We start from the raw sequence: 21,616 nt of genomic DNA on the forward strand, positions 1-21,616 counted from the left end.
TTGCATCCAACGGCACACATACAGTACACCTGCATACACTCACATGTGTGTGCACCCAGACAGACAGACACACACACACGCACGCACACACACACGCACACACACGCACACACACACACACACACACACACACACACACACACACACACACACACACATTGCTGTGTAAATTTTGCAGTTCAACCACAAACATCATGCTAGTGCACTGGAATAAGGTTTGCTGATGTCTGGGACCAGTCTCAGTTCCTTCACTCAATGAAGAAGATGGAGGCTGGCTCCAAGCTGGGTTTCAGGACCTTGAAGCAGACCAAGGATGGATAGTGAGGGGATTGTTGCCTTAGTTCACATCCCAGCTGGGCAGTTGTAGCATTTCTCCAGGGGCTTCAGTGTCATCTTCACCAGTCAGGGCTATAGTTTCACCATCCATATCCAAACGCAGACACACAACTGACCTAGAATCACAGCAGAACAAGGTCTTCAGAACCATGGGCCAATGGACTGTTTTGTCTCACATCCTTGCACAGCACATTATGGAGACCTTATATGTGAAAGAAATGTGTCACTCTTCTGTAGTAAATTGTAGGGGCGGCCTGTGGCATAGTGGTTAAGGCTCATGACTGGGACACGCAAGGTTGGTGGTTCTAATCCTGGTGTAGCCACAATAAGATCTCCACAGCTCTTGGGCCCTTGAGCAAGGCCCTTAACCCTGCATTGCTCCAGGGGAGGATTGTCTCCTGCTTAGTCTAATCAACTGTATGTCGCTCTGGATAAGAGCATCAGCCAAATGCCAATAATGTAATGTGATAACGCATAATACACTCAGTGAGAACTTTATTAGGTATTTATTTTTTAGACTTCTTTTTTTAGACTATATTCTGCTGCTGTAGCCTATCCACTTTTTGAAAATCCCAGGAGATCAGCAGTTTCTGAGATACTCAAACCACCCTTTCTGGCACCAACAATCATTTCACGGTCAAAGCCATTTTTCTTCCCCATTTGGTCTGAAAAACAGCTGAACCTCTTGACCATGTCTGCATGCTTATATGCATTTTGTTGCTGACACATGATTGACTGATTCAATATTTGCATTAAAAAGCTGGTGTGCAGGTATACGCACTGAGTATACATGCACTGTGAGGAGAATGTAGCTGTTACTATTTACGTCACATGTATCCCGGTCTTCTGTTAAAATGACACACCCATATTGGTCATGATTCAGTGTTGATTTGTGAAGGACTGCCTACCCAATCAGAGCCATGGGGATGAGCGTCAGGCCAGACGCCAGGAGGAAGCTGAAGCCAGAGAACCAGGAGACGGTGGAGGCGTAGGTGCTGCTGAACACTATGAGGGCAATGCCCACACTCAGCATCTCCACAAACGCCACACATGCAAACAGTGCCCCTGCAGCGAAAGAGTTGAGTTTTAATGAAACTTTATTATCAAATTAGAATGGCCAATAATATCAATATTATCATGCAGCTCCTATAGTTCTTGAACAGAAACCAATACAACCTGTGTGAAACAAGACATAAGAACTAATCATAAATAACACAAAGAAATGGATAAACACAAAAAAACAAAACAAGAAAAGTTACATTAATACATCAGTGAAACTTAACTTTTTCTTGACTACATAGTGAGAAAGGAGTAGAAAGGAGTGAAAATAACAGTAAAGAGAAGAAATAGCAGCAGAAGAAGTGAGGAGAGCAGGGAGAAGAAAGTAAGAAGAACAGATTATGGAGGAGATAACGTTTAAGGAGAGGAGAAAAGACATCAAAGTAAATAGAGAAAAAGATGTAGATGAGGTGAGGACGGAGAAGGAATTGAAGGAGGAATTGAGAAGAGTTCACACAAGCATTAGACAGGATACTGCATGGGCCAGAGTTACACTCAAGGTTCTCCATTTTAGTTTGTAATAACCTTAACGAGATGTAGCTGTACACTACAGCTCTATAATGAATGTATGAGGTCATCATTGCTGTGCAAAGGTATATGCAACTTCCCAGTTTTCTTCTGGGAGGTCTGAACACTTCACCCACCCTGCTCAGAGCTCAGGACTATCTTGGACATCATAGATCGCAGCACGGGCGCCGGCATCACGGAGAAGAGCAGGGGCACCCGCACTAAAGAGAGAACAGAAGCGATCTCACTTAGAGTGACCATAATGCTGCAAGACCCAGAATATCAATCACAGAAACCAGTATTTTTGAATGTCAAATACTGCAGCCAAATAAATAAATAATAACAATAATCCATCTTTTTCAGCTGTGACAGAGACTTACAACATGTTGTGTGGAATAAACATACAGAAATATTTAATCTTTTTCATATTTGATTCTAGTTTACGGTATGTTAGTGCTTTGTTTATTGACAGCCATGCATTGGCTTAAAAAGACAGCAGCTATCTAAACATTAATTTGTTAACTATTTGGAAATACTTGAATACTCGATACTTTGTAATACTTGAAATCATTACAGTACATTAATGGCATTTGGCAAACGCTCTTATCCAGAGCGACGTACAGTTGATTAGACTAAGCAGGAGACAATTCTCCCCTGGTGCAATGCAGGGTCAAAGGCCCAAAGGCTGATCTTAATGTGGTAACAACCTTGCAGGGCCCAGTCATGTACCCTAACCCCTACGCTACAGGTCAGATCAGTGTGTCTGGTCTACATAGAGACAGTATAATTGCCCATCCTGGAAGGTACATAATGAAATGCTGCTTTCGCCTAGTGTCTAAATGGGTCTGAACTGGTCATGTTTAGCACAGTTGCCCGATCAGACACAACCTAGATCTATTTTATTCAGAGTACTGGCTGTAATCCGATTGCAGAGGGGGTCGAGAGAGTCTCTCTCCTCACCCAGGAACATCAGCAAGGTTGTCTTGGCGAAGGCCGTCATGAGCATCCCAACAGCTACGGAGAGCAGTCCCAGGAGGACAATGTAGACGTCACGCAGGCAGCGCGAGAGGACATAGACCCCGACGAAGCTGCCCACGAAGATGGCGGTGGAGAGGGCCGAGCCGTAGCCCACCAGCAGCTCGGTCCAGCACAGCGGGGCGTTGAGCTCATACAGGATGAAGATGGACATGCCCCCCATCTTGGCCACCTTGTAGAAGGTGAAGGCCAGCAGGGCGAGCAGCAGCAGGGTGTTCCTCCTGCGCGAGGAGGCCGCGAAGAGGAGGTACACGCTCTGGAAGCGGCCTCTGAGGGCCTCCCGCGTGGACCGGCCTCCGGCTACGGGGCTCGCCGGCGCCTCCACCGTCTCGCCCAGGAGGCACAGCACGTAGGCCAGGTTGAGGAGGTGGAGGAGGGCGGCGGTGAGGAAGGGCCAGCTGAAGCCCGCAGCGCGGATGAAGAAGCCCGTGCAGAAGGAGGCCAGGCCGCAGAGCACGCCCAGCAGCATGTCCAGGGCTGCCATCCGCACCGTCTTCTGCCCACTGCTGCAGACGTCCGCCACGTACGCGAAGGAGCCTCCGATCAGCGTGGTGGGCCCCCCCGTGAGTCCCATCACGAAGGCCGAGGCCAGGACGAGGTTGAGGTCCAGCGAGAAGTGGCTGACCAGGAAGTAGGTGAGGGCAAACTGAAAGTCGCCCACCAGCGGGGTGACAATGGCCAGCTTGCGGCCGCAGCGGTCGCTGAAGGAGACCAGCAGCAAGGACATGACCAGGCTGGGGAACAGGAAACAGAGCTCGCTGTACAGGAAAAAAAGGGATGCCTCCCTCTGTACCTCCTGCCGAAAAGCAAGAGAGACGGATGAAGTAAATGCAGCAAAAAAAAAAGCTACGCTGCACCACCCCAAAAAAAGACAGATAATAGAATACTAGGGTAACTAGAAATACAGTGCCCTGACAGTACGGTGTCTATTATTGAATATTTGCCTCACAGCATGGTTTCAGAAACAAGTATAATATCATACCAAGGGAACCTGTGTAAACAGAAACACATTTTTGAAATTTCATTCATTTAATGAAAAAACTCATCAAACTGGTTGCACCACCATGAGCCTTAATAATCTCAACTAACCCCTTCCTATATTTTCATATCAGTCTTTCACATTGCTGAGGATACATTTCTTCTGCTTTAAATTAGGCAAATTGGCAGGTTTTAGAACATGAACTAATCGTTCAAGTTCTGCCACAGCATCTCTATTGGGTCCAAGTAAAGACTTTGACAAGGCTATTTCTAAGGCTCTTTGACTCCACCAAACCACAGAGAGAGCCATTCTCTCCAAATGGAGAACACTTGGAACTGTGCTGAATCTTCTCAACAGAGGAGAGTTTTTCCAAGCTTGCAGTAACAACTCATCCAGGAAATCACAAAAGATCCCAGAAGAACAGCGAAGGCCAGTATTCATGACTCCACAATCATGGCATTCATGAGTAGCAAGACAGAAACCACTGCTACTAAAAAGATACATCAATTCTCACATTTTGAGACAGAGGAGTCAAAAGTGGACGTTTTTAGAGGACACGGGCTCCATTATATCTGGTGTACAGCATTTCACACTAAGAACATGGTAAAAATTGTGCTGGTAGTGTGATGGTGTGGGGATGCTTTGCTGCCTGGACAACATGCCATTATTAAATGAATTCCACTCTGTACCAAAAAATTCTAAATGGAGAATGTCTGCTCATCTGTCTGTGAACTGAAGCTGAAGTGTAACTGGGTTATGCAGCAAATCAAAAGACCAGACATAAACCCAATATAGATGCTGTGGCAGGACCTGAAAAGTGCAATTCATGTTTGAAAACCTACCAATTTATCTGAATTAAATCTGTTCAGCAAAAAAGAGTGGGCTGAAATGCATCCACAGTGACATGAAAGACTAATATCAAACTGCATTGCATTTGCAGTTATTGCTGCTAAACGTGGTGCACCCAGTTATTAAGTTTAAGGGGGCAATTACCTTTTCGTAATTGAGGTGTTCGGAAACGTTTCACTAAATAAATGAAATAGCAATTTTTTAAAAGTGTGCTCAAGATCTGAAACCATTCAGTAAGATAAATATGCAATAATAAAGTGAGGGGGCAAATACTTTTTCATGCCACTGTAGACATACTGTAAAGCTTAGGCTGCTCTTATTACATTGCATTTTATTTGGCAGATGCAAAGCGATGTTCAAAAAATGCGCATATCAATGCCATTAGAGCAAACTACAGAACAGGTTGGATAAGCTACAATGCCAAGGCTTTCTCTCAGTACAATACAATCCCTTTCTCACCTAGTATTTCATTATGCTGAAACTCTCTGAAAGACATTTCGAAAGAACGTTAACATGTACCTAGCTCCCCAAACAAAAAGGGAATTTCATTAGACAAATGACAAATCGCCATTGTGCCTGCTGTCTCTTCCTCCTTTCTCACCTCATGCTGCCTACTCAGGTTGCTGTTGTTGTCTTCGCAGTGAGAGGAGTTCAGACTACTGGTGTAGGGAGAGCCAGTGACCTGCTCCCACAGGCGCCTGTAGATGTACTGCTGCAGTAGTGGGTAGGTCATGAACATGGCGAAGGCATACACCCCTACAACGGGCTCTACCAAGTACAGCCGTCTCATTTTGATCCCCGGTTCAGCCTACCAGTGAACAAGTGACTGGAGACTTTTGTGAATGCAAGAAATCAGCAAGGCAGAGGGAAAAATAAAAATAATGAGATATTTGAAACACAAACATCCAAATTTAACATAATCAGAGCGTACTAATGAATTACAACTTTCTTTTAAATGTACCATTTGAACCAATAGAACAAAGAAAAAGGCAGCTAACCAAAAGAAGGTGATCTTACCTGTGCCGGATGGTGAATCAATATCTCAGTAATGGAGATCCCTGATTCAAACCATGTTTAAGCCTATTGACATACAGTAGAACTTCCTCAGACTTTCCTCAGTAAAGAAAAATGAAAGAGCAACTGTAAGACAACCATTTCCCTTGGTTTACAGTAGGAACAAGCCCAGAAAATAAACAGTCTACTTGTCCCCTCTACCAGGAAACAACCTACTGCGCTGATGCGGAAAGGCACTTTGTGAGGACGAGTTCTTAATCCCCATGGAACACACCTCCACGGCTGAAAGAGGGGAACAAGAGCCATAATATAATGATGTTGTCCAATGAAGCTGCAGCATTTAGGCACCTCAACATGTTGAGTCAGATGTGGACGTGGAGAAAACAATACAGAAACTGAATTAATTTGAACTGTACTCCAGTGGTTTACATCCATATCGGGTGATTAATGTAGGAGTTCCCTGTTTTATACACAGTCCCTCCATTTTAAGGGACCAAAATTAATTGGACAGTTGGCTTCTGAGGAGTTTCTCCTCAGCCAGCAAGTTCCTGTGACTGCATCATCATATATGAACATGAGGCAGGAATGTTGCAGCCGACACCACCAGTGGAAAACAGTTATTTGAGAAGGCAAACACATTTAATTGATATTGCTACCATGAGAAGACATCAAATACATACAGTGCATCCGGAAAGTATTCACAGCGCTTCACTTTTCCCACATTTTGTTATGTTACAGCCTTATTCCAAAATGGAATAAATTCATTTTTTTCCTCAAATTTCAACACACAACACCCCATAATGACAACATGAAAGAAGTTTTTTTTTAATTTTTGCAAATTTATTAAAAATAAAAAAACTAAGAAATCACATGTACATAAGTATTCACAGCCTTTGCTCAATACTTTGTTGATGCACCTTTGGCAGCAATTACAGCCTCAAGTCTTTTTGAATATGATGCCACAAGCTTGGCACACCTATCTTTGGGCAGTTTCGCCCATTCCTCTTTGCAGCACCTCTCAAGCTCCATCAGGTTGGATGGGGAGCGTCGGTGCACAGCCATTTTCAGATCTCTCCAGAGATTTTCAATCGGATTCAAGTCTGGGCTCTGGCTGGGCCACTCAAGGACATTCACAGAGTTGTCCTGAAGCCACTCCTTTGATATCTTGGCTGTGTGCTTAGGTTCGTTGTCCTGCTGAAAGATGAACCGTCGCCCCAGTCTGAGGTCAAGAGCGCTCTGGAGCAGGTTTTCATCCAGGATGTCTCTGTACATTGCTGCATTCATCTTTCCCTCAATCCTGACTAGTCTCCCAGTTCCTGCCGCTGAAAAACATCCCCACAGCATGATGCTGCCACCACCATGCTTCACTGTAGGGATGGTATTGGCCAGGTGATGAGAGTCTTTTACTAAGGAGTGGCTTCCATCTGGCCACTCTACCATACAGGCCTGATTGGTGGATTGCTGCACAGATGGTTGTCCTTCTGGAAGGTTCTCCTCTCTCCACAGAGGAACGCTGGAGCTCTGACAGAATGACCATCGGGTTCTTGGTCACCTCCCTGACTAAGGCCCTTCTCCCCCGATTGCTCAGTTTAGACGGGCGGCCAGCTCTAGGAAGAGTCCTGGTGGTTCCGAACTTCTTCCATTTACGGATGATGGAGGCCACTGTGCTCATTGGGACCTTCAAAGCAGAATACATTTTTCTGTACCCTTCCCCAGATTTGTGCCTCGAGACAATCCTGTCTCGGCGGTCTACAGACAATTCCTTTGAATTCATGCTTGGTTTGTGCTCTGACTGTCAACTGTCAACTGTAGGACTTTATATAGACAGGTGTGTGGCTTTCCAAATCATGTCCAATCAACTGAATTTACCACAGGTGGACTCCAATTAAGCTGTAGAAACATATCAAGGTTGATCAGTGGAAACAGGATGCACCTGAGCTCAATTTTGAGATTCATGGCAAAGGCTGTGAATACTTATGTACATGTGATTTCTTAGTTTTTTATTTTTAATAAATTTGCAAGCATTTCAAAAAAACTTCTTTTATGTTGTCATTATGGGGTGTTGTGTGTAGAATTTTGAGTAAAAAAATGAATTTATTCCATTTTGGAATAAGGCTGTAACATAAAATGTGGGGAAAGTGAAGCGCTTTCCGGATGCACTGTATCTATTTGATGTCTTCTCATGGTAGCAATATCAATTAAATGTGTTTGCCTTCTCAAATAACTGTTTTCCAGTGAAGCGCTGTGAGTACTTTCCGGATGCACTGTATGTCATATTTCAACATAAAAAATGATTTCTATCTAAATAATGTTAATAGTAGGTGGACAATCACCTGTAGGGTGGTTTATAGAAGTGTTAAGCAGACCCTCATGGTTTGATGGAAACAGTGTGAGTCTGGAGAAAGATTTTGGAACACCATTCAAGAGTAAGCTGTAAGTAATGCAAGGTACTGCACCTATGAGACATCAGTCAGCTGTACTACAAAGGTTAAACTGGTTTGATGGGCTAACAGAGATAAGGAAAGCAGAATCATTTGTATTTTGTGGTGATTGTTTCTTTCTTTGATGATTTGCATTTTTCGGGTGTATAAGGTGAAAAATGGAATCGTTCTGGGAGGCCCATGAATTATAACCTCCAATCATGTAAAGCGATTTCACTACTCACATTCTGCACCACTGTATATTGCTATAAATTGAACACACTATATAATAAATTGCATTCACTGTAACCTGTTATTCCTCTTTGACTGTAAACTACCACACACCTACTGGTTTAAGATCCTAACATACACATACTGTGACAGTTTCAGGATATATTTCCTCAATCACAACATTTATACCATATTTTGGAATCTTTTTAATAGGTTGGTCAAGCCAAAATGCAAAAACAAGATACCAAATACATCCAGTACAGTGCTTTGTCATTCCCCATAATGGCTCAGTTTTAATCCTCTATGCTACAAACACAGCTTTCGTCATCTTTATCTAGGGGAAAAAACAAAACAAATAGCTACAGACATGCTTTTATATGTGTGCTATGGAACAAATACAGTCAACTGTACAAAGTCAGAAAAACAACAAAAAAACATTTACAATAGACATGTTTGTAAATGCCCATACCCCTTTAAAAATAATTTACAGTAATTTGGACAATTTATTATACTGAGGAGAGTAGTAATTTGATCATTGGGTTTATAGTAATGTCCACAGGACACAGAGCTGTCAGTGCAGATCCAGTACCTGATATTGAGAATATACATATATGTACAGAGGCTTCAGAAAGAATTCAGACCCCTCCACTTTTTGCATACTTTATTATGTTGTAGATTTTAAATTGATAGAATTGCCATTTTGCCCATAAATCAACTCTCAATAACCCATAATGCATAATACCCTTTTTTGCAAATGTATTACAAATCAAAAACTGAACTCTCATTTACATAAGTATTTAGACCCTTTGCTGTGGCACTCCAAATTGTGGTCAGGTGCATCCTGTTTGCTTGAATTATCCTTGAGATGTGTCTAGAACTTGATTGGAGTCCATCTGTGACAAATTGAATTGATTGGACATACTTTAGAAAAGCACACACCTGTGTATATATCACAAAATTCACACTGCATGTCAGGACAAAAATCAAGCCATGAAGTCCATGGAACTCTCTGTAGACCTCTGCAATAAAATTGTGGTGAGGCATAGATCAGGGCAATGGTATGAACCCTTTCTAAAGTTTTGAGTGTTCCCAGGACCTCAGTAGCCTCAATAATTGTTAAAGTTTGAAACCATCTGGAACCACCAGGACCCTTCTTGCTGGGTAACCCAGAGTGGTGACCAAGGACCGTCACTCTAACAGAGCTTTGAAAGTCCTCTGCAAAGATGGAAGGACCTAACAGGATGACCATCTCAGTAGCACTCCATCAATCAGGCCTTTATGGTAGAGTGGCTAGATGGAAGCCACTCTTGAGTAAAAGGCATACAGCCCAAACGACATTTAAAGGACTCTGAGAGGATGGGGAAAAAGATTATCTGGTCTGATGAGAGCATGGCGAAGCATGGCAAACACAGTGCCCATCACATGGCTAATGCCATCCTTACGGTGAAGCATGGTGGTAGCAGCATCATGCTATGGGGGAGCTTCTTAGCGGCAGGGATTGGGTGACTTGAATGGGGTCAGAATTGAATGAAGGATGAATGCAGCCAAATACAGAGAGGTCCTTGAAGAAAACCTGCTCCAGAGTGCACGCAACCTCAGACTTAAATCCCATCGAATATCTGTGGAGAGACCTGAAGACAGCAGTTCACAGACACTTCCCATGCAATCTGATGAAGCTTAAGAGGATCTGCCAAGAAGAATGGGATACACTTCCCAAATCCTGGTGTGCAAAGCTCGTAGAGACTTGAAGTAACTGCTACCAAAGGGGCTTCCCCAAATAAATAGTTTCACTTATGGGTCATTATGGGTTATTGAGTGTAGAATTGCATCCATTTAAAATGAGATCTACAACACAATATAGGGGTCTGAACACTTTCTAAAGCCACTGTATATGTTTTGTTATCTTCCTTGAACCAGAAAAGTACAGATAAATATAATATTTATGCAAATGGATTTTAGCAACAGCACTGTTTTCAGAACGCTGTTATAAGCACTTATTTAACATGCAGTGGAATTGTCACTCTTTTTGCAATTGGCAGGCCAGCGGAGTCCTGTCATATTAAATGAGGTGGGTTTGGTCTCAATAGGTTACAAATCGGATGCTTCTAAATCCCCTCCCTCCATTTTTAAAAAAGACTGATTAACATAAGACTAAGAACAAGTGTTAGGAAAAGTTACGAAAATTACTACGTAGCAAATGCCAAATGCCTTACCTTTCTATAATAGCTTGCTATTGGAATCAGTAATCGTCCTCTCAGTTGATTCACTCAATTTCTCTCCCTGAAACTGCCTGAGGCAACTGGTTGCTATAATACATCCAGCAAAGTCATCTAACACAGTGTAAGTTTTTGTTTGAAAATGTATTCTATTCACGCTACTTGACCAATATTGCCTAAATAGGGAGGTAAAATATAATCTTTCAAGTGCATTATTCACATAACATAACCAGTAGAATCACAAAGAGAACATTCATTTGGATTGGATAAACATGGCAAAAAAGAAAACAAAAAATCCTGAAAATAATAATTACTATCATAATAAAAAAGCTTCATAATAATCAGAAAATCTCTTCTACAACACCGCTCATCAAGAGTTTTGTCTTATAAAAGATTATTAATAAAAACAGAAATATTTTGTTCCATATTTCATATGGAAGGAATTCACAAAAATGTTATTCTGTCTTTTAAGATAAATTATATAATAAAGATGAATTTTTTTGTTGCAGTTTTTAGGCTAAAGACAAGAAGAATAAAAGGGCAAAATGTAAAAATATTTTAAGTCTGCTAAAATAAATAGTCAACACATGTACTGTAACAATGTTTCACTGAAACAAAAGGTTTTCACAATAAATAAATGAATTGTGAAATTCCCTGTATAGTATATTATGTACTGGAGTAGGATAACACTTGTGTAGTAGAAACTGGAAGGCATTACTAAACAATTACCAACAGTATTATATGGATTAAGGCATCCTGTTGAGCCGTGATCAGGTCAAACCACCAGACTTGCAATTGCTGTTACTCAAACTGAACTTGTGGATTTTTCCCCCCCAACACTAATACAAACCAGTCGACTTTTCAAAATGGAAGAATCAAGAGTAGCACAACAATACAATGAGCAGGTAGGTATTTCATTCATAGCTTAAAAACCTTTGAGATAATTATTATCTCTGGTGCTACAGCAGGTGAAATTTGCCACAATATACATTTTTTTTAACAAGTTTCAACTAAGCGTTAAATGCACATCAGGGTCATTTGTAATTGCTTTTTTCAAAAGTCTCTTAGTATTCCACACGCATTTATGGCCTTTTATAATATAGAAATTATAACTAGACACAGCAAGCTTGGGCTTGAGTTAGCAAGAAAGAGAAAAATCCCTGAACAATTACAGTAGTGACACATCAAATCTTCAAAAAAGTCTTCTCTACTAAGCGTTTTTGCTTTAAACCATTCCTTGAAACATCATTTTCTCTAGGTACTACACCCAAATGGGAGTCCAACCTGAACTACACTAATGATGTAAACCTTAATTTATACATACCTCAGCCTTCTATTTCTTAGGAGTAGCTTGCTACTGACTTTTTAAAGGGACTCCCTCCTGAGCATTAAAGCCAGGGGGGTGGGGGTGGGGTCCTTAATCCAAATTTTTATGATGGAAATCACAATTATCCGAGGTAACTCGTAACTACTGGAAGACTTACAGTACATGCTTTACATAGTAAAATGTTACAAATGCCATGAAAAAGAAATGGTAATCTCTCATAATTACATTTTTTACAAACAGCCCCAGGTCATTGATTTCATTGGTTTGTTGTTGGAGTTGAGAAAAGGAATGGAGCACAAATGCTTTTCAACACAATCAAGGCAGCCAGTGTGGAACCCAGGACCACAATGAGCAGAGGACCTGGCTAACAACACACTAAGTAAAAGTCATGAGGTCTACAGTACACTGCCCCTGTATCATCTAACCTGGGAGAGACTGAAGTGGAGACAATCTGCCCCAAGTTGACCAAAGAAGAAAAGAATGGCCTAGGCTAAGGTGAGCAGGAGGGAAACTGTCTCACAGTAGCAGGAGTAAATTACCTGTAACAGGGCAAGCCGTCCAAGGAGAAGAACTATCGTGGATGAAGTTAATAAGCAGGAAAGGTGTCCCAGTTCATCCTGGAAAGTTAAAAATCCTGTTCTGGATGAAGGAGAACAGGGTCGACAGTCTCTCAGGTCACGCTGGCCAAGTGAAAACCGGCAAAGCTTTGCGGTGAGCCCCTGAGGGACAGAGTCGCACTGTAGGCAAGGGTGGTCAGAGTAAAACTGCTGGTGATAGGATCAGGGCTCCCTGGGGTGGTGACTAAGGTGGCGTTTTATAAAAGTTATAGTGGTGGTTTCAAAGGAAATATCGATTTAATGTTTCATAATCCCAGCCTGGGCCCCAGGGAAAGAAGCAAATGATCGTTCCTGTAGGACCGGCTTTCGCTCCCGTTGGTGGATCTGCCGAGCTGGTCCTGCACACCCCAAGGGCTGCCGTCCCACAGCGAAGTAATGAGAAGAGTACAAGCTGTTTACATTATACAACGGCCCATAGTCACGTCTTTAATGAGAGATGACACACAGGAGAGCAGACATTTTCCAACTTCCTACTTCAATGGAAGCTAATGTTTTTTTTGTGTCTTTGTTTTTACACTGTGGAGTAATGAGGAGTAGATTTACATCACAGAAACCAGTAGCCAGGCGTAAGTATGTTAGTTCTCACATTCAGTACCAGACCTTTTTAACAAGAGTACTTGTGCAAGTCTATGCACCTTCAGGCAGAAAAGAAGCCAGCCTGGACAGAGTCAGTTTGTCTCCGAACAAGAGTGAGAGACAGGGTGAGGTAGAGGGTAGAGGGACAATCCTGCTGTAAAATCCAAGCTTGACCAACTTGGAAATTGAGCTGGTCAAGCTGGTTACAAGCTGATCTAGCTGCGTATGAGCTGGTCAACCGGCTAGTGCTGGTAGCCTGTCTGAGCCGTTTCTAGCCGTCTGAGCAGTTTCAAAACATAGCTTAAGGTAGTCAAACCATGTCAACCTGGGAGCCGGTTTTAACGGGTCAACCAACCAAACCATGTCCAGCTGGGAGCTGGTCTGGTCTGAACTGGTCTGAACCGGTCAACCAGATACCAGCCGTTTCAAAACCTAGCTTGAGCAGTTTTTTTTTTTTTTAGCAGGGAAGGGGGAACAGACGGGGGCTGGTGGGGGCTCATTGGGGGAAGGGCTGGAGCCGGGAGGGGGAGGAGGGCCCCGGCGACACCCGGTGGAGGGGCGAGGAGGCCGGGGACACGCGGGGGCTCAGCTCGGCCTGCAGGCGCCACAGCAGCTCCTCGTTGTTACGGCTGAGACGCTTCTTCTCGCTGCTCTCCTTCTCCACGTGCTCCTGCAGGTTGGCGTTCTCCTCTGATAGGTTCCTGCAGGACGGAGGGAGGGGCAGGAGAAACCGCAATTACATGTCTTCGCTCTTTGTGATATTCGTAATAGGGTTTAGGGGCATTTTTAAATGTATATATTATATATTTAAAAATGACAACTCCATGTAATTTTGTGCACATAATGTATTTCACAAATTAATGTATTTCACAGTTAATAATTATGGGAAGGTTCTAGTAGAGTGCATAGACGACTTCCTAGCTTACAGTACTAATACTAATAACAGCATGTAATGCAACAAGCACAATGATGACACACAAGCCTCGGAAAAATTTGATCATACCTACCAATTGAAATTGCTACCTAGAAATATCTAGAAATGATCAGTTTGTATAATTTCTCAATATCAATCATTTATTTATTCATTCATTAACTTATGTTGTTCTTGAAATGATTATGATGGTCCTCATGTCCTTGCTATTGCCATATTTTGCTGTCGTTTTTGTTAATTGTTTGTTCCATGCAACTGTCATGCATGTAACAGATTTTTGCAATGATTCATGAAGCATTCATGCATTTGTTCATTCATTATTATTTTTTTTAATGTATGCAAATTTGGATTTATTTAAAAGTACTCTCCTAATAATAAAATAACCTACACAAACAGATTTATTTCAACTGAACCTTGTTGAATGTAATAGATATTACCTGGGTGGCTGGCTACACGCAGTCCCAGAGGAACATATGAAATTGCGGGCTCATATGAGCACTGTGGTAAGCAGGATAACGGCACACACCTGGTCAGGGAGAGGTTGAGGTCAATCCTAGCTCTGAGGTCCTCGTTCTGCTGCTGCAACACTTGGACCCGCTCCTCCAGAACGACGTTCTTTTGAGCCTGCTCGAGAGTGCAACGACATCATCACATTAAATTCTTCAAAGGGCCAGACGAGTCACGCATTCGCCTCCGTGAGCCGCCGCTGCACAAAATCCAAAATCCAAAATCAAAAAGCTAGGGCTATGCGTAGGGCCCTGGCAGGAGAAATGCAATGAAAACCTCTCTGACGGGGTAATAAATAACGGTCACAATGTGGAAGGCGAGGACGTAATAGGCCTGCCCTCAGAAGCCTGTCACGCGACCCTGTGACTGAGTGCGATGTGTAACTGATTGGGGGCAGTGGAACGTGGTGAGGAGTCTGGGCCTGTTGGCTAAATGCTACAATTTTGGGGGGGGCAGTACATGGTTCCTTAATCACTTAACCAGAATTTCTTAAGAACAGAAAAGGACACTGTTTGTAAATTAATTTCTATTGCTGGTGCCTGAAAGGAAAATGTATCCTGTAAAAAAAATTATAGATAAAAGATCATTTTAGAGTGAGAAGTATTCCTTTTGAGCTTACCATCTTCTGCAGCTCAGAAATTTTTGTCTCTTGCTCGTGAATCTGCTGGTTTTTCATCTCCAAAACCTCTTTCAGGCTCTTCAGATCCTCTTGGATGTGTTGATAAGGGGCCAGAGCATCCTGCACAGAGAAGGGGGGGGGGGGTGGAGGGGGGAGGGAGGTTTCATTCAAATGAGCGTTTTTACAACCAGCATGTGTCTGTGTGTATGTGTGCATGTGTTTCTGTGTGTGTACATATGCTTTGAATAACGTGTGTGTGTGTGCATGTGTTTGATGTTTCTTCTGGCATTGACTGAAGTATGTATGGACATGTTTTCTGCACCCCGATCTGTTCATCGGCACTCTTCCTCAGGGCCTCCTCGAAGCGGCCGGCCCGGTCCTTCAGGCTGCGGCTCTGGATGGTCAGAGTGTCCACCTGGTCCTGTGCAGAAGCACAAGCACACCCCTCAGCAAAAACAGGCATACAACTTTCACTGCGTTTATTTTATTCCGAGATTCTCATAAGTTTGTTTTTTGTTTTATTCCCAAATTTTCACAAGTTTGTTTTATTCCCAAATTCTCACCAGTTTACATTTTTACTATTCCAAGATTCTCACAATATTAAGTTTGTGTTTGTTTTATTCCTAGATTCCCACAAGTTTTTTGTGTGTTATTCCCAGAGTCTCACAAGTTTATATTTGTCCTATTCCCAAATTTTCACATGTTTGAGTTTGTGTTATTCCCAGTTGTCTGCCAGCGTCTTACCTGGAGAGAGAGCCTCTGATTCTCAAAGTCCTCCTCAATGGATGTCCTCTGGTCTTCGTGGGCTTGTCTCAGCTCTAAATGTGACACAGAGGCTCACATTAGAAAGTTAAACACATGTTCCTCCCAAAATAAACATACAGGGCCTGCACACAATTTGCATGTTACATTTTACAGCTTCCCATCATTGGACATGCTTTGCATGAGGCGTCAGACCGTATCTTCATCAGTCAGTCCACAGATAATGATTTACATGTGTTCTATGTCGCCCCCTGTCTGTGAAGTGCAGGAAGTGTCACTACAGTTCCCACACCTTGCACAGTTGTCACGTGGTCCTCCTCCAGCGTTGCCATGGTCACCCTGTGAGCATTCTCCATGTCCTCCACAACAGCCTCATGACTCATGGTTATCTGCTCAATCTGGGTGGAAAGAGACACACAAAAGAGATCTTACAATATTACAGTGTTTCCTAAGAGCAGACTTTGGCACATTCTACTGCTCTAGGTTCAGCTTTCCATACGCTTAGGTAGGTAGGCTTCGAAAAAGATTGATTTCTACATTCTACCTGATGAGCATGAACAGCCTTGAAATGTAAACAATGTGGATAGTTGCCTGACAGCTTTCCTTATAGACTTACAGTGCAGTATGATTGCACATTAATCCAAATAACTTCTCCAGAATTCCTATTGATTACATCCGCCCAGTCACAAACATGACCAATCTCAATGTAATTAACTATATCTATGCACATAAGATTCATAACTATGCCAAATGGTTCTGGAATTATTAACATTTGAAGGGATGGAAGCACAAGAGCAAGAGCAAGTGGTAGGTGCACATACTGTCGAGAAAGTTGAGAGTGAAGAGGGGGATGGCCAGTTAAACAACCAGATAAACGCCATTTTGAGGACATGAAAGACACAAAATACGTCTACAACCCAGCCACCAGAGCAGAAGCGAAGCAGCAGGGCCAGGTGAGGGAAGTATGTGAGTGATTGAGCACCTCTCCATCAGAATATACAGAGTGGACCAGACTGGACCCCCGTAGAAGGAGGTCCCCACTCCCTCTCCTCCTCCTCCTCCTCCTGCTCCCAACCTGCTCCTGCTGCTGTGCGTGCAGCATGTCCATCTCGGCCTGGTGCTCCTCCTGCAGGCAGTCCATCTCGGCCCTGTGCCGGGCCCTCAGGCCCTCCTCCAGGGCCCCGAGCTCGGCCTCCTGCTGCTCCTGCAGCCCCTGCAGCTCCCGCTCGAAGCCCAGCTCCAGCGCCGCCTTCTCCCGCTGTAGGCGCTCCCAGCGGGCAGCACTGCAGGCTGGGGAGAGGGAGGTGGGGGGAGGTGCAGGACAGTAGGGGAGATGGGAGAGGGTGGGGGCAGGGAGCAGACATGGGTGAGAGGGGGGCATTGGGACAGGGCGGGTGAGGGAATGGGTTAACATTACATTACACTCTGTTATTTAGCGAACGCTTTTATCCAAAAGCAAATTATAGTTGATTAGATTAAGTGGGGGCCAGTCCCCCTTGGCGCAATGGGGTTAAGGTTCTTGCTCAAGGGCCCGACAGCGAAACTGATTGTGGTTACGCTGGGGATTGTTAGGGCCAGTTAAGCAGATACAGAGGGCCAGTTGAAGGAACTGAAAGACATAAAATACAGCTGTATATAACAGGGAGAAGGAAGTCAGCTCGTGGGAAGAAGACAGAAGAGAATACCGCAGACACAGGGCTAATGAAAAAATGGTTAAACGGTGGGATTTCATGTAGAGCGACAGTAAGCAATGAAATAGCCCTCAGCTCTCAGCTCTTGACTCTGATGTACACCAACCCCTCCATCATCACCACACAACCACTGAAATTATTTATCTTACATTACATTAGATTTAATTATATTTTTTATATCCAATCTATTTCTTTTCCTGGATAATTTCACAGAAGCAATGAGGATGTTGGATGTTGAGGAAGGAAGTTGCGCAAGGATATAGTGGCAGCACCCCGACTGGGAATTAAACCCTCAACTGTGTGTGTCTGTTTGTGTGTGTGTGTGTGTGTGTGTTTGTGCATATCTGCGTGTGTGAGTGTGTTTGCGTGTCAGCGTGTGCACGTGCATGCATTTATACTATAGGTACGCCTGCTTATATTCTGCATCCAACACACATCCTATATGAACCTCCACTTCCACTTCTGTCTCTCCCCAACTCCCAGTGTGACAGAACGACAAACTCACCCACTTCATCCCTGATTTTGGAGAGCTCCAGGGACAGCTCCCTCTCCTTCATAGCCGCGGCTTCACTCTGCGAGGCACACAGACACACACACACACACACCCAGGGTCAGGGGACAAATGCAAGCACTATCACCATTGTCATAATTCACCCAATGAAACAGACATGACAATGGTTCCCATACTGGTCTTACCGAGGACGCCCTTATGCCACAACCAACCTGCTTGCAATGTGTTGCAATATGGAAATATACAGTATTCCCTCCCCGGGAATTGAAATGAGCAAATAATGCCCTATGGAACCGCTGGTGTGGATACCAGGCCATCGACACAAACTCCCCGCAACAGCGTCCTATAGTAACAGGAGCCACCCAGTGTCACAGATATGGACCTTTTTAATGAACTTTTGGAAATAAATGGACACATAACTAAAAGTGGAATTGAGTAGGATTGTGTTCAGATTGATAAATACAGTATATGGACATAATTAGCTACAGTCGTGTGCAAAAATTTCGACACCTCTGGTCAAAAAGCCTCCTAACAATTAATATCTAAGTGAACCGAAGCAAACCTGACCTCCAAATGGTGAACGTTAAACATGACACATTTCTTCAAATTCTAAGCAAGATTATTTTTTATTTGAATTTCTTACAGTTTCAAAATAATTAAAAAAAGGAAAAAGGCCCTGTGCAAAAGTTTGGGAACCCTGTCAGTTAGAATTCCTATAACTATAACAGCTTGTAAATGCTTCTTGTAGCCAGCTAAGAGTCTTTCAATTCTCACTTTTGGAATTTATGCCCATTCTTCCTGACATAACATCTCTAGCTCAGAAATATTATTCTGCCCCCTTGCATGTATGGCATATTTGAGATCCCTCCACAGATTTTCAATTATATTCAAGTCTGGGCATTCCAAAACCTTCATCCGTCTTTCCTGGAGGTACTTCAGGGTTGATTTTGAGGTATGCTTTGGATCAATGTCTTGCTGGAATACCAAACCTCTCTTCAACTTCAATGTCTGGACTGACCTTTGAACATTACCCTCTAGAATTTCTTGATATTTGGTAGAATCCATTCTTCCTTCCACCTTCTCGCACAATATTTCCTGTGCCCCCAGCTGTCACTCAACCCCAAAACATAAAGAATCCACCTCCATGTTTCACAGTTGGCAAGGTGTTTTTATCTACAAAGGCTTCACCCTTATTTTTCCAAACATATCTTCGTTGGTGGTGGCCAAAAAGTTTAATTTTGGTTTTTTCAGACCAAACCTCAGTGTTCCAAAAAGCTTCAGGCTTCTCAATGTTTTCTATTGCACACTTCAGATGTTTTGTGTTGAGGTCCTTCCTTCTGGCAACTCTGTCATGTTGGTTTTTGTTGTTTAAAGTATGTTGTATTGTTGTCCTGTGAACAGCTAGATATGTGTTTGCTACTCTTTTTTGCAGCAATGTGTCGGTAATGTGTCCGTTCTTCTGATAATTGTTCACCAGGTCTTGGGCCATTCTATCTGAAATCTTTCTTGGTCTTCCAGACCTTGCCTTGACTTCAACTGTTCCATTTATCTTCCATTCCAAAGAATGTTTCTGACAGTGGAAATAGGTAGTTTGAAACATTGAGAGAATTTTTGTAGCCTTCTACTTCTTGGTAGAAATGAACCATCTTCATTCTGAAATCCTTGGATGACTGTTTAGAGGAACCCATGGCTGTTAACACCAGACAGAACAGCTACTGCCATTGGATACTTTAGAAGGCATAGAGTTACTTCAGAATAAAACGTTCAGCCCTGGAATTATATTCACCTGACTCATTGAAGCCCTAATGAGTAAATCACCTGGGTCATCTTTTTTTTTAAATAACAAAGGATAGTCCAAAAGGGTTCCCAAACTTTTGTACATTTCCCTTTTCGTTTTTTTTATAATTTATAAACAGTAAAAAAAAAAAGAAAAAAAAAAAGAAACTTTTATTTTAAATTTGCAAGTTTACCCCTGTACCATTTAGAGATCAGGTTTGCTTTCAATCACATACAGATTCACTGTAACTGACATTTAAACCAGGGGTGCCCAAATCTTTGCACCCCACTGTATATTCCATTGCGTTCCCATAATGCATTTTCACTCATACAGGAGGCATATTCATGTTTTTTTCCTCCCCAAAGCGAGTCACATGGATTCACGCCAGGCAAAGCACTAGAAAGTACGCTTTTAATGGTATTGCTGTCTCCACGCTGCAAAGCAAGTGTAGCCAACAAAACAATCATATTAGAGCAAGACGCACTCAGGAATTACTGCTGTCTGCCGGACAAAGTCAATATGTACTCATCACAGCACTCGTCCTCCCCACGCAGACCATAACCTCGTTTAAAATTAGAGCATAGTTTCCTGTTCAATAATCAAAATAATTCATTTATAAATAGAAGTATTACTCAATAAAAAACGCTACCCATGACATCATTATGCCCGTAATGATTGACCTGGCCAATGAGTGAGCCAGGAGCAAATCTAATGATTCTCTGAACCAATTTTATGAAAAAAAAAGAGAAAAAAAAACACACAAAATTAACATTAAGGTGAAAAAAAGACATAGAAGTGAAACATGCATTTACAATTTGCCTTCTCCCTCTCTCTCTTGTGCTCCCTCACTCTCTGTTGTGCTCTCTCTCTCTCTCTCTCTCTCTCTCTCTCTCTCTCTGTCTCTCTCTCTCTCTCACACACACACACACACACACACACACAGGGCAATGACATTTCCATCGTGATTGCTCTCATTACCGTTTCATCCAGACAGCGCAGAGAGTGGAGACAGACCTTACACCAAGACTGGCCCATGCTAGTGTGGCAGACAGCTTCATCAACACCGCAGGGGACAAAAGCTGTGTGTCTCCTCAGTCCACACGGTGAACAGAGAGACAGGTGTATACAGAGAGAGACAGAGCGAGAGAGAAAGAGAGAGAACTGCAAAATGAGCAGAGAGCGCGCACGAGAGAACGTGCAGAGTGAACGGAGAGAAAAAGAGAGAGAGATTGAGGGGAAAATGTCCCTGAAGCCGCTTTGCCCTTGCTGCTGACTCATGCGATTCGCTGGCCTGCTGGTACAGTGATGACAGGTCCAGCTGTGGTCATCCTCCTGAACTCACCCACCCCCCAACTCCCCACCCCAACTTGAATTTCAGGATCTGAGTATGTCATCCAGCTCCAGGGCAGAGAGAGAGAGAGAGAGAGAGAGAGAGAGAGAGAGAGAGAGAGAGAGAGAGAGAGACAGAGAGAGAGGGAGAGAGAGAGAGTGAGAGAGAGCGTGAGAGTGAGAGAGTGAGAGAGAGAGAGAGAGAGCGAGTGAGAGAGAGAGCGAGAGAGAGTGAGAGAGTGAGAGAGAGAGCGAGTGAGAGAGAGAGAGAGCGAGAGAGTGAGAGAGAGAGCGAGAGAGAGGGCGACACATGGGAGGATTTG

The 21,616-nt window shown here is 43.2% G+C and overlaps 2 protein-coding genes across 4 annotated transcripts; both read right to left on the reverse strand.

Moving 5' to 3' along the window:
- Positions 1-8: 8 nt before the first annotated feature.
- On the reverse strand, positions 9-5,969 carry slc46a3 (solute carrier family 46 member 3). Its single transcript, XM_061250369.1, has 6 exons — positions 5,783-5,969; positions 5,367-5,598; positions 2,863-3,733; positions 2,040-2,123; positions 1,245-1,401; positions 9-452 (listed from the first exon to the last, which is right to left on the reverse strand). Exons 2-6 carry the CDS (start codon positions 5,553-5,555, stop codon positions 338-340), a joined length of 1,416 nt encoding a protein of 471 aa, XP_061106353.1. The 5' UTR covers positions 5,556-5,598; positions 5,783-5,969; the 3' UTR covers positions 9-337.
- Positions 5,970-8,653: 2,684 nt separating this feature from the next.
- On the reverse strand, positions 8,654-21,154 carry mtus2a (microtubule associated tumor suppressor candidate 2a). Of its 3 annotated transcripts, none has more exons than XM_061247408.1 (9): positions 20,943-21,154; positions 18,182-18,248; positions 17,061-17,275; positions 16,278-16,383; positions 15,968-16,041; positions 15,546-15,644; positions 15,224-15,343; positions 14,624-14,721; positions 8,654-13,867 (listed from the first exon to the last, which is right to left on the reverse strand). In XM_061247408.1, exons 1-9 carry the CDS (start codon positions 20,997-20,999, stop codon positions 13,663-13,665), a joined length of 1,041 nt encoding a protein of 346 aa, XP_061103392.1. In that variant the 5' UTR covers positions 21,000-21,154; the 3' UTR covers positions 8,654-13,662. The 3 variants fall into 3 exon arrangements, with proteins under 3 accessions (XP_061103392.1, XP_061103394.1, XP_061103393.1); XM_061247410.1 differs by lacking the exon at positions 20,943-21,154 and adding an exon at positions 20,777-20,922 and having other exon boundaries at positions 14,624-14,724; XM_061247409.1 differs by lacking the exon at positions 20,943-21,154 and adding an exon at positions 20,449-20,922 and having other exon boundaries at positions 14,624-14,724.
- Positions 21,155-21,616: the final 462 nt, after the last annotated feature.

This window comes from Conger conger, chromosome 7, assembly GCF_963514075.1.
Source record: "Conger conger chromosome 7, fConCon1.1, whole genome shotgun sequence".
Classification (NCBI taxonomy): domain Eukaryota; kingdom Metazoa; phylum Chordata; class Actinopteri; order Anguilliformes; family Congridae; genus Conger; species Conger conger.